The following is a 12,517-nucleotide window of genomic DNA, read 5'->3' on the forward strand; positions in this document are numbered from 1 at the left end:
GCAGCGGGCTCCAGCTCTGGCAGCCAGGATGGCCAGCAGGCTCGACCCTTGCGGGAAGCCCAAACTAAGCCCAAACTCGGAGGCCGGAGCTTCGTGAAGGCGCATAGAGAGGTGGGGGCCAGCGCTGTGACCTTCGGCTCTACCCCACATTTACAGTAACATTAGTGGATTCCCGGGACAGGGCCGAGGTGTCTCTGGCCCGGGAGAGGCAGGCAGGAGAGGTCAGGTCCCTTGTCGAGGCAGGCACACACTGTGGGGTCCAGGATGCTGCATGGAACAAGACCTGGCCCCTCGCGCTCGCCAATGCCCTCTGGTCAACCACCCCGGTCCCTTGGTCGGAAGGCGGCAGGCAGGGTGGGCAACAGCGCCGGGGGTGGGGTCCGGTGCTCCTTCTTGCGTGAAGCGGCCTCCTGCCACTGAGGCCCCAGGAGCTTGGTTCGGGCTGGTAGCACCCATTTACCGTCCCGTCCCTTTTATTCTCTGAAGAGCCGGGCAGCGGAGGCGCCCGGAGCCTGAACACGAAGGCCGCTGGACGCCTCAGAGGGGGAAGGTTTGGACAACATGCATTTAGCGAAGATGCGCAGGACCGGCAGTATACATGGGATTTGGAGTTTTCAGGATTACCCCCTGGGCCAGACTCTCCTACATACTCTCAAGGGACACCCAGTTGGTTGAGGCAAACTATTCGGGGACCGCAGTGGCCTCGACCTCGGAGGGCTTTTCCCTCCTCTGTCACCAAGTCGTGGTCAGGTTGGGGAACAGCACCTCCTCCCCCCTCCCCCGTTTCCTAAAAGGGACCTCAATTCGTTGGGGACCTGAAGGTTCCCAGGAAGGACTGCAAGGAGGATACATTTCTACTGAGATGTAGTGTTTATTTATTAAAAGAAAGAACATTTTTAAAAGGACAGTAGAACACGCTCTTCTCTTCCTCCTCTTCCTGTCTGAGTGAAGGCGGTGATGATGCCGGGTCTGTAATCTATATTTTGTCAAGGGTATGAAATTCATTCCGAAGGAAAAGCTCTATCAATTTATTTTTGCTGCTTGCAATAACACAGCTGGATGATGCTTTGAGCTCACGCTAGACTGGGGCTCATCATTCATTCGCCAAGAACGGCCTAAATGGTGCCTATGGGATTAGGTCAATTTTAGTGGATCTACTTCGCCTCATTTGGTTACTAATTGGTTTCTTGTTTTATAAATCGAAATCTCATTTTCAGGAAATTACAAAACCCGTGCAGTCAGTCCATTGAGGTAATCCTTGGGTCAGGGGGTATTTAAATGGAAATGGCTCAACCGAGCAAGGAGGGTAAAAGCAACAGTGAAACTTGCCTGGGTTTCACATGAAATGTGAGCTAACCCTTTAGATCCATAATAGATACATCCCTTCTAATGCTACTTATGTAAATATGATAAACCAGACTTTAAGGGAAGAGGGGGGCCTGGGAGAAGCAAAATTTATCAGCTAAGGTTAATGTGGCATATCTTGGAAATCTTCCAAAATAGATTCTGTTTTCCTTTGTCTTCGGCCACTTTAGCTCAGGAAAATCCTTTTGTCTAAAACCCGATTTAGTTATCGCCTCCCTCACAGAGCTCCTTTTCTCCTTTGCAAAACCCCGTTCCCTCGGCCTCACCGAATTACAAGAGAATCTTTAGATCTTGTTCCCACTGTAATCCCGCCGCAAAGGGAGCTGGTTTCCTCCTCATTTTAAACAGACAATCAAAGGATTTGCGAATTTTCTGCGGTAGGTCAAGTGCAGAAACGAAATCTCAGCTTACCCCCTCGCCAACTGAAATTGGGTGTGCCAGCGCGCAGTAGCCGAAGGCAGGAGGCGAGGGGGTCCAGGAAGAAGGTCTTCAGCCCACATCGAGACTTTAGGGAGGGGGGACAATTTACTAGGACTTGGGGAGGTGCTCGATATTAGATCGGGAAAGCCCGGCAGGTAGACAAGAGTAGCCAGTCCCTTATAAAACATTAACCCAGACACAACCGTGAGATTTTGACGGGGAACAGAAAGAGTAAGCAACGCTCCGTGAAAGCAAAAGGTTCCTTAAAAGGTGGCGGGGGAGGGGCAGGAGTGGGCGAAGGAGGCCTCTGTTAACCTGTGCGGGACGGGCTGTTTATTAACCTGTGGGGGAAGTCTTATTTTCCCTCGTAGGCGCATACTAATGAGGCCGAAACCCGAAACAACAAACAGCCTTGGTTGGCGCCAGTTCAGAACCAGTATTTAACCAGAGACCAGCCAGGGGGATTTTCAGATCATTCTGGTTGGGAAGCCGCTTCGGGTGTCTTCCGGCCGCTTTGGGAGACCTTCAAATTTTTAGGTTAAAGACATTTTGTTGGCCTTAAGTTCAGGCTTCGCACCCTTCTGGGAGCCGCGCGAGACCTGTCCCCAGTCGCAAAGCAGCCTGCAGCCTCCGCCCGCTCCGGGCTCGCCCGAGTGCCCTGGCTCTTTGCCCTAGCCAAGCTTTGGGGTTTCAGGCCTCCGTGGGCCCCAGAGCGCCCAAGGGCCAACGTCGCCGGCGCCCTCGGCTTTCCCAACAGGGTCCTTTTCCCTTTCCCCTGTGCGACCACCGCAGCCAATCCCTCCTGTCACTCTTTCTGAGTGGGTATGTCTGAGCCGGGATTTAAAACGAAAAGAGCAGGTCGTGAAACCTGCTCTAGAAACCAAGGAGGATAGGTTGGCTGAGACGGGAAGAGCGTTACATTTGAGAAGGCGAAGGGGTGTGTACAGGTGACCGTGGCTGGGCCCTCCCAGAACGGTCCAGGAGGACCCCAGCTACCAGGGCAGTGGAGTCACTCCTGGGAGGAAAGCTGGGGCGGGCTAAAGAGTCGGGAGGAGTTGACCGGGAGCCAGAGACGTAGACGAGTCCCGAGTGCAGGCGGGGAGCATCAGTATTTGCAGAGTGATGGGGAAATCGTTAGATTTATTTAGATGAGCAAACACCCAGAAAGACCGGATTTGAGCTTAAGGGGCGCTCACGGTTCCTCGTTGCCAAGGCTTTGATCGCTTGCTTAGGAAGCAGCTCCTAGCCAACACCTTTTAAAAATCCAACTCCATGTTTTATTTTGAAAGATCTGCACCAACCTCATATTACAAGGCGAATGTTTATCATTGTGTACTTATTGCTGATTTGCCCCTTAACGCAGTGAATCACCTTTCTGAGGGGTGGGGTGGGGGAGGTCATGTTAAACTTTATTTAATGGTGTAAGAATAAAAGGATTTAACTACCTAGTTAAAATAATTTTAGCAGCAGCACTATTAAAAATATATTACCCATAAATATATTTCCGACTTAACACAGGTCTTCGGAAGTTTTTCTGCCTTCTTTTTCTTTTCTTTCCTCAAAAGGGCGCTTTAGCAGACTCCATATTAAATTTTTAGAAATAAGCCACAAGAGTCCTGAGTTTTTTATATTTTAGCCATCACCAGAGAAAGTTTGCGGCAAAGCCTCCAAAGATCTTAACGGGAAAACATCAAAGAGAGAAAGAGACGGTCTTTGTTAATAGAATACAGTACCTGGAAAGTAGAAAAATTGAATGAGCCTCAATTCGAGACGAGAACGAAAATATTGCAAAAAGGTTCGCACCCCAAAGTAACTGACTTCTGAAAAAGCCCATGCGGGTTTTGGTGGGGGGCAGGGAGATGGGGGCATGAGTTGTGTGTAAGGCAGGGGTCTAGGAGGGGAAAGGAATAGGAAGAAGGGTTGAGCAGGGATGCTGGTAAAAGTCAGGCTGTAAATCAGCCGCCAGGGAACTGATTTTTCCGAAGGGGATTAAAGTCAGAGGCCAAGGGGAGGAGAATGGTTAGAAGCCCCGCAGCCAATCAGAAAGCCCGCCAGGGACCGGTTGGACCTGGCCAGTCTTCTCAGGTCTCTGCGGGCTGGCAGTGGCATTCGCAGGGTGTCGGGACCAATTCGGCCTAGGGAAAAGGATGACAATGAAACTCTGGGCGAGAAGCAGAGTGCCCTCACCCTCGTAAACACACTAGTGAACCTACAGAAAAGTTATGTTATCAGTGGGGTGCAATGTTGGAGCCTGGGCCACTTGGAGTCCTGCCAGGGAGCCCTAGGCATGGGCCCAGCCCTCCCTGAAAAACTAGGTCTGGTTCCGGAGAGGAAATCTAACCTCTGCTGAGAAGCAGAGGGCGGACTGAAATGTACACGTTCCCACTCCCCGATGTCCACGTTGAGAGGGCTCCCCTATGATATCCAGTCAAAGGGCCGGCGCTGGGGTAATACAGTTGCGGTACTGGTCCCAAACTGCCTGCCAGATCCAGGTTCAGTGGCTAGCGAATGTTTCTGTGTCTCCACAGGGCTTGGCGAGGCGTGGGGCCACTCGAGTCGGACCAGCCCCCTGGACAACGTTGGCAGAGAACTGGGCTCCCATCTGCTCCAGGTACAGGCGCAGATCTTCCGGCGGCACATAAGCTTTGAGGGTCTGAGTGCCTGGCCCTGAGTTGAACTTTTAGTTTCTCAGAAAAAATAAAGGGGAATCTGGACTGCACGTGAACCTCTCAGAGCCCAATAGCTGCTACAAAGTAAAATTTTAGCTTTTGCAGATGATGCCTCAAGAGGCTGTGAGGGAGGCAAGGTGACAAGTGAGATACGGGCTTTGGTAGGTAGCCCAGTCAGGCCCCATCAGGGTGATCTAACCTAGAGAGGGGGCACCATTTGTCTCCATTGGGCTGAGGGAACTTGAACACCCCAGATCAGGCAGAAGAGGCAGGTCCATATCCTAGATGAAGGATTTACAGTGGAAATAAAAGGAATCTGGTAGAAAGATCTGTCAGTGCTTTAAGCCCACACCTTTCCTATCCAGCTGCATCTGCAACTGGTTTTGTCTCCCTGTGGTGTCTGGGTTTCCTCTTCTCTTCCTATTTCCCTTCACACCAGCCCAGGCTGGGTGCAGGCCCTTGCTTAAGCACACCCCCCATCCCGAGATGACGAGTTTAACCAATTCGAGCCTTCCCATTACCTTGTGGTTTGTAGTGCTCACAGTTTTTAATTGCTCTTTGGCTGCTTGAGTTACAGAACAAATATTTTAAATTGCAAAACCCCAGTGGCATTTTTAGATTTTCCACTTGTCCCCAACTCTGCACCATCATTAGTATTATTATTCAAGTCCCCTGGGAGCTACTCTCCTGGGAGCCTTGAATCTAAGCAGCATTTGGGGAATAGAAGCCAGTTTTCCCTGTGGGCTGGCATGAGTGGCATCTCTTGACAGGAGCTCCTGTTCCTACCACTATCCTATACCTCTCTCCTTCCCAGACACTGAGGAGATTTTAGTTTCATGGGACAAAGAAAGGGCTTGGGCAACCATTCTCTCACTGATGTGGCCTCCACACCTTTGATTTTATCTAGAAAGGCGTTTAACTCTAAGACATCTTCTGTCAGATTTTCCTGTATCCTTCCCCCAATCTTTTCATATTCCCAACTAATTTTCCTCAGAAACATAAACAAAAAACAAAACCCAAAGTTTCCCTGACCCTTTCTGGCTCTTGCCAATTAATTTCCTCTTCTTCACCCTACATTACTGTCCGGACTGACTTACATTCCCAATTTCAATGGCCCACCCTCCCCATTCACTCCCACATCCCTGAAGCTTGGCATCTCTCCTACCCATTGTGCTCTTCACAGGCTCCACCACATTTTGATAGCAAGAATTAGATGCTCATCTCTTATTCTAAAGGAACTCACTCATTCTATAAATTTGGGAGGAGCAATGGCATGCCAGATGGAGAGCCCTGCTCTCGTGAAGTTTACATTCTAAGGAGAACAGCTTTATAAGCCCACACAGGGGCACTGTATAGTGTACCAGGTGGGATAGGTGCCATGGAGAAAAATAAGGAGGAGAGGAAGGAAGAGTGATGCCTTTTAACATAAGAGATGGTTGTAGAGGACCTCACTGAGAAGGTAACACTTGGACTAAGACCTGAAGGAGGTGACACTGATGATTTAACATTCTCTCCTTCCCTCAGTTTCTAAAATAGCACTGTTGCCCAGATTCTTCTCTCTCTGTCTGCTCCCTTTTGATTTTCCCACCACTGGTTGGCCTGCAAATGCTGTAATTTCCCCAGGATTCTAGCTCTGTTTCTCCTGTCATAGGTTCAAGGCCACCCGGGTAATCTCAGCCAACATCAGCCTCCCAACTCCTTTCTCCACATGAACCTAACTGGTTTCTCCAGTCTAGACTCTATTCCTGAGCTCCAGCTTTTTGTTTTCTACTGCAAACTGGACACATCTAAATGGAAATCTGCATACACCTGAAGTTTAGCATCTCCAAAACAAGAATGTACTATCTCCCTCCCCAGAATTCTACTCATACAAAATCTCACTAAATTTTGGTTAATGATGTCACCTGCTGAATGCCTTCACTAAAACCTTCACTGAAACCTCTCTTTACCACCAATTAAGTCCACATCCAGAACCATTTCTGAATTAGATTCTCCCCTTTCTAAATGCCCTTTGTGACTACCTCATTTCAGGCTTGACCATCTCTGCTGCAGCTGCCTTCTCTGATATCCTCTTCCCCTTCCCTTCCTCCTGTAGATCATTGTCTACATTCTGCCAAACAAAATAAAATTAAACGAAGGCCACATCTAAGCATGCTATTCTCCTGCTTAGAAACCTCTGTTAGAACTCAACTGCTAACAGAGCAACTCCAGGTTTCTCAAACTGACATTTCAAGCTCCAAAATCTATCACAGGTGTAGCTCCTCAGCCCTGTCTCTGGTACACCAAACTCATCATCTCAGAATACACTAGATTGGCTCTATCCTCAGACCCAGACTTTGCCACTTCATTCCTTCTGTCTAGAATGCTCTTTCTTCCTCCTCCACTCCAAGCTTCCTGTTCAAGGTTCTGCTCAAACGTCAGCTCCTCTAAGACCTGATTGTCCCCCAGGCCTCTGGTCACTCAGGCTCTGGGCCCCCTGCCTATTTAGCACTGTCTGTCTGTTCAGCTGTGTGGTCATTATAACTGTCCTCAGGCCATTGCCCCTGCTGGACTTCCTGCTCCTTAAGAGCAGGGTCTGACAACTCTTGTCTCTGCCTGGACTGAGGCCTTATTCATAGAGACAGAGACAGTGAAAGTCTTAAGACTTTCCTTCGTGGAGAGCCTGTCAGTTTGGTGTATCAATGGAAACATACACACACATACACACTGTAGCACTACTCTATGGACTTGCTCCTTGCAAAGCCTCTCATCTTCTAGACCCCCTTCTCCTGGACTCTTTCCAGAGTCACTGGCCAGCTTTCTTCTGTCTACAAACTTTAGACTGCCAGCCCTTCCATGCTGATTGGGCAGTGCCTTCTGCACTGCTGTTCCCAAACCCTGTTCCCAAACCTCTTTCCATTACAGAACAGGTAGGCTGTGATTTTTTTCCCCACCAGAACTGTGTGCGTGCGTGCGTGTGTGTGTGTGTGTGTGTGTGAGAGAGAGAGAGAGAGAGAGAGTTTGTGTTTTATGAATGTATTTTCTCTGTTCATTTCAGTGGATCCTGAGTCTTAGAGGGCACTAGCCTTGTCCACCACTTACTCTGGATCTCGCCCATTGGGCTGCATGCCCCAGATGCCTACAAATTTAGAATGAACAAAAGGGGCTCATGTGGCTAGTTTTCTATGCCCTGTTTCCTGCCAACTCTGCTCCATTCTATCTCTCCACACTTTTGATTAAAGTCTCTAACTTCTGTCCTCCTGCTCCCATTTCTCCAGATGGCCCAGAGGGCTCTCTATTCTCTCTATTTCTACCTCCCCAGACCTTGGATGGCTTCATCTTCGTGGTGGCCCCAGATGGGAAGATCATGTACATTTCAGAGACAGCCTCAGTCCACTTGGGTCTTTCTCAGGTAGGTGAGTGGTTCACATTCCCCACTTGCAGTGTTTACAGCCAGAGCTGGAAGCAGGGGTAGGGGGCTGGGTTGGAGATTGAGTGTGCTTCTCCAAACCTTTTATATCCACATTTCTGGTGCTGGAAATCTCATAGCTGGCAGGAAGACTCTTAAATGGGTTTGGGTCTCTCCATTTCTCAACTTTCCTTCTCCTTTACCTTACACTCTAGGCCCAAACAATGGCTACCTTTTTGAGTACCCACCATCAGCCAGACAACATGAGAGGAAGTTACATACTTATTTAATGATGTCTTTATCAGAACTTTTCCAGGGAGCTCTTGCTGCTACTACTGTCATTATCACCATCATTATTATTGCTATTATTATTATATAGACAAGAAAGCAGAATCTTAGATGGACTGCAAAAGATAGCAAGAAGCAGAGCTGGAATTAGAACTCAGGGCCGATTCCATAATTCTGGCTGCTGTCCTCACGGTCCTGCAGTTCCCCTGGCCTAATCTGTCAGTCCCTTCACTGGGCATTCCACCGCCACTGGGGCGGCCACATCCTCCTCTTTACAGGTAGAGCTGACCGGAAACAGCATTTATGAATACATTCACCCGGCAGACCACGACGAGATGACGGCGGTGCTCACCGCCCATCAGCCCTACCACTCTCACTTCGTGCAGGGTAAGGTAGACACGTGCCTGGGACGCTCAGGCCCCTCGCAGTCTGCTTGTGGTTTTCCCCCAATTAGCCGTGGCAGAGACGCGTGCCGCCACGCTGCCGCTATCACACGTCCTGAGCTTCCCTTCCTTCCTCTTTCCCAGAGTATGAGATCGAGCGCTCCTTCTTCCTGAGGATGAAGTGCGTCTTGGCCAAGCGTAATGCCGGCCTCACCTGCGGCGGCTACAAGGTGCGTAGCTGGAAGATCCGCGCCGGGTGCAGTCAGAGGGCGCAGGAAGCGAGGCGCCGCGCGGAGTAGGAAGAATGTCCCCTCCCCCTGGATTTCCCTTGAGGGAGCTCCCAGCTTGCGTCCGAGAAGCCCGGGCCAGGAGGGCCACGGAAATTTGTGAACACCTGGGGACTACGCTTAAAGACAAAGTCTGACTGGGTCCCAATACTGGGTGACCGCGGGGGGGCTATGAATTTGTGATCCATAGAGATGGGCCTTAAGGGTCCCTAAGGCCTCTGAAGGGGCTGGTAACTTTGGTGGATTCCTAAGAGTTTACGCATAGAGTCACATGAGAGGTTAGAAACCAGAGCTTTAGTTTGAAGCTATGCGTCTCACTCGAATGTCGTCGAACGTCTTTAGCAGGTTTCAGGGCCCTACTTCGGATGCGTTAGGGTTGGTGGGGCCAGGCCTCTGCATTTTTAAACACTCCTAGGTGAGTTCAGTGTGGCTGTGCAGTCACTTTCCTAAAACCCCTTGGAGCACCAATAACTTTGGATCCCTTAGTGCATGGGCGTGGTCCGCAGAGCGCTTGTGGCTGAGTGGAGTTTCAACAAGTTTCAACCCCTTCTCCACCTTTTGGGGGCTCTTTCCGACTGTGGCTGAGTCTCCCTTTCTCTCCCCTGCCTCAGGTCATCCACTGCAGCGGCTACTTGAAGATCCGCCAATACAGCCTGGACATGTCACCCTTCGACGGCTGCTACCAAAACGTGGGCCTGGTGGCCGTCGGCCACTCTCTACCTCCCAGCGCGGTCACGGAGATCAAGCTACACAGCAATATGTTTATGTTCCGCGCCAGTCTGGACATGAAGCTCATCTTTCTGGACTCCAGGTGGGTGGGCAGGGCTGGAAAGGCCTCCCTTACCCTGAGAGATGCCCTGCTTAGTGACTGAGAGCTTTCCTTTTAAGCTATGAGCCCATTTTGCAGATAAGGCGACTTAACCGGCCCTGGAAAGTGAGAACGGACACCTAGGTCTCAGACGGCTCTCGAGGGTGGTGGAGGGCATCCCTGCACCGCCCCCGCCCCGCCTGCACTCATCCCGCAGGGATTGCTCTCCGCAGGGTGGCGGAGCTGACGGGCTACGAACCTCAGGACCTGATTGAGAAGACCCTGTACCACCATGTGCACGGATGCGACACCTTCCACCTGCGCTGCGCGCACCACTTACGTAAGGCGCCACCCTGCCCCATACCCAGCCAACCTTGGCGTGTCCCCTGGTTAGGTGGTGGGGAGCCGGGATTTAAGTCCCTCGCGAGAGGACAGGTGGCAGCTCAGCTAGCCGGGTGGTGGTGGTGGTGAGGGGCTGCTCCGACATTAGCCCACCTAAATTCTCTGTCATTCGCGGGCCGCTAATACAGGCGGAGGAAGCATTTCTGGGCGAAATCCCCCCAGAAGCTACAGTATTCTCCTATTTTTTTTTTCTTCCCATCTGCGAACCACACTACAAATGAACAAAGACCAGGGCTGACGCTCACGTGCAGTGACTCGCCTGGCTTTTGATACAGCTTTGCTTTGAGCATCATCTCCCGGGTAGGGAACATGAGCGCCAGAGTTCAGCTGCCCAGAGCCTTACTTCCATAGTTAGAAAAGCGAATCTGGAGGAAACCCCAACTCTGTGTTTCCCCCTTTGCTAATGGTGAAGACATCTGGCCACCCCTATAAGGGTGACCGGAGGGTTCCATGCAATTTAACAGAACAATCAATTCCTGTCATCTCTCCCTCCTGCCTGGTGCGGTTATTAGAGTCCACAGGGGTCCCTCAATTCTCACCACCAGGGATTGCATTTGGGACCAGTCCCGGGCAGGTTGGTTCACCACCATCTGCCTCCTGTCTCCCCATCAGTGCTGGTGAAGGGACAGGTGACCACCAAATACTACAGGTTCCTGGCGAAACACGGCGGCTGGGTATGGGTACAGAGCTACGCGACCATCGTGCACAACAGCCGCTCCTCCAGGCCACACTGTATTGTCAGCGTCAACTATGTCCTCACGTGAGTGCAAGACTGAGACCCCTTCACCCATTCCAGGCGAACCTGGTCTCTGCGAGAGTGTGGGTGGTGGCAGGGCCGGGTTAGACAAGGCTGGGGCCAAGAGAAATGCCAGTTTGACCCTCGAATGCTGGCTGCGCCAAGAGGAGTAGGTCAAACACTTTCATCTTTTTGAAGAGGCTTTCTTCGTTATATTCTAGAGAAAGATTTAGGAGTTTTTCCATCACAGTCCATATTTGCTTTATTCTCTTTCTTTTTCTCCCTTAACCTTTTAAGCGAACTCTGCATTAAATAAAACTTAATGCGGCAGAAAGAAAAAGAGAGGAGAGAGAGAGAGGAAAGGATCCGACGTACGGAGGCATTTATGGTGAACAAACAGGACATCTGTTTCATTTTTTCAAATCTGGGGTTTGAAGTTCTTAATTTTATCCAGAGTCTCCAATCAAAGTTAAGAGTTCTGAGAGATTGGTTTTCCCCCGAAACCACAAAGGGGGCTTAAGTGACCGGGAGGATCTGACTTTAACTCGCAGAAAGCAAAGGGACCCGAGCGAACTCTGCAAGTTTTGGCCAGTGCCCAGGCCCCGCGCTGAGTGTAATCGCTTCACTGAGTGAGGAGCTGAGCTCCGGTTAACACCTGCGGGCGGGACTGATAGGGAGGCTGCAGCGGCCTGCGTTTGAGCCTTATTCTTTCTAGAAACAATAATCGTTTCTGGTTGCCAGTGTGGCCCTGCAGGCTGATCACGTGGCCTAGTGTGTGGCTGGTGAAGAAAGCATGTTCTGTAGAATGTTTGTGAAAGTCGAACTGCTTGGGGTTGAAGACTTTATGAAGAACTCTTGTGTGTGCAGTTGCCACTCCCACCTCCCCACCCCTATCCCCCTTTTTTTTGGTAGAGGTTGAAATTCTTGTGATTTTAGGGGATCTCCTGGGTTGTTTATCTTGGAAGCTGGAATCGTTGACACACCAGGCACTTAGTAGAATGCTATTTAGACATTAGGAAGTTGGCTAAGGGGTGCTATTTGGAATCAGACTCTACTATAGGTGATGAGGACTAGATTCATTTCACGTTGTTTTAAATTGCCAAATTAAAAATGTAGTAGTTGGAAATATTATGCTTGGCAGTAAGACTGTTTATTCCGCATCTTGTTTAATAAGTAAATTTAATTCAATAGACTTAGAAAATGAACTTGGTTTAGATGAGGATTCAACATTCAAGAATAGTAGCTGGCAATTAAGAATAATCTTTTCATTTTTTATCTTAGAAAACCGTGTTAACATATAACTTTTGTAATAGCAAGAAGGCTGTGTATTTTAATACAGAAGAGATAACAACAATATTTTGGGTTTCATGAAACAGAACCATCAATTTTATGAATATAGTTCTTCATATTATTAAACGCAAGAGAAAACGGCAAGGCATAATTCATAAAATAAGCCACTCTGTGAAGCAGTAGTATTAAAGGGTGAAAAATTATGTCTGCTTACCGTGGAAAGGAAACGGACATTCTTTAAGAAGGTGCTTTGTATGTCTGAGACATCACAAGCATTACACATACACTCTGTTCTCTGGTGGGTGCCTGTGGTTAGTAATCATTTTTTATCAAACAACAGGGTATATAGTCACACAGACCCATATAAATGATCTGAATGCAAGTTAGACCTCCCAATGGGTAAACTTAATTTACGTTTGGAGTCATTTTGAAATATTCTGTTTTGTTTTCCAGTAGATAAGTGTACGTTTTTTTTTCTGTT

General features: G+C 49.5%; 1 protein-coding gene across 2 annotated transcripts in view; it reads left to right on the forward strand.

Annotated features, from left to right (window-relative positions):
- Positions 1 to 12,517, forward strand: part of SIM1 (SIM bHLH transcription factor 1) — a 79,744-nt gene that overhangs the window by 6,732 nt on the left and 60,495 nt on the right. For both annotated transcript variants that reach the window (XM_003922909.4, XM_010333765.3), the window contains exons 3-9: positions 4,314 to 4,396; positions 7,756 to 7,845; positions 8,409 to 8,517; positions 8,658 to 8,743; positions 9,412 to 9,611; positions 9,842 to 9,948; positions 10,623 to 10,770. In XM_003922909.4, coding sequence (XP_003922958.1) covers positions 4,314 to 4,396; positions 7,756 to 7,845; positions 8,409 to 8,517; positions 8,658 to 8,743; positions 9,412 to 9,611; positions 9,842 to 9,948; positions 10,623 to 10,770 — 823 coding nt within the window. The remainder of the gene's footprint in view (positions 1 to 4,313; positions 4,397 to 7,755; positions 7,846 to 8,408; positions 8,518 to 8,657; positions 8,744 to 9,411; positions 9,612 to 9,841; positions 9,949 to 10,622; positions 10,771 to 12,517) is intronic.

The sequence above is a fragment of the Saimiri boliviensis genome, chromosome 4, assembly GCF_048565385.1.
Source record: "Saimiri boliviensis isolate mSaiBol1 chromosome 4, mSaiBol1.pri, whole genome shotgun sequence".
NCBI classification, from domain to species: domain Eukaryota; kingdom Metazoa; phylum Chordata; class Mammalia; order Primates; family Cebidae; genus Saimiri; species Saimiri boliviensis.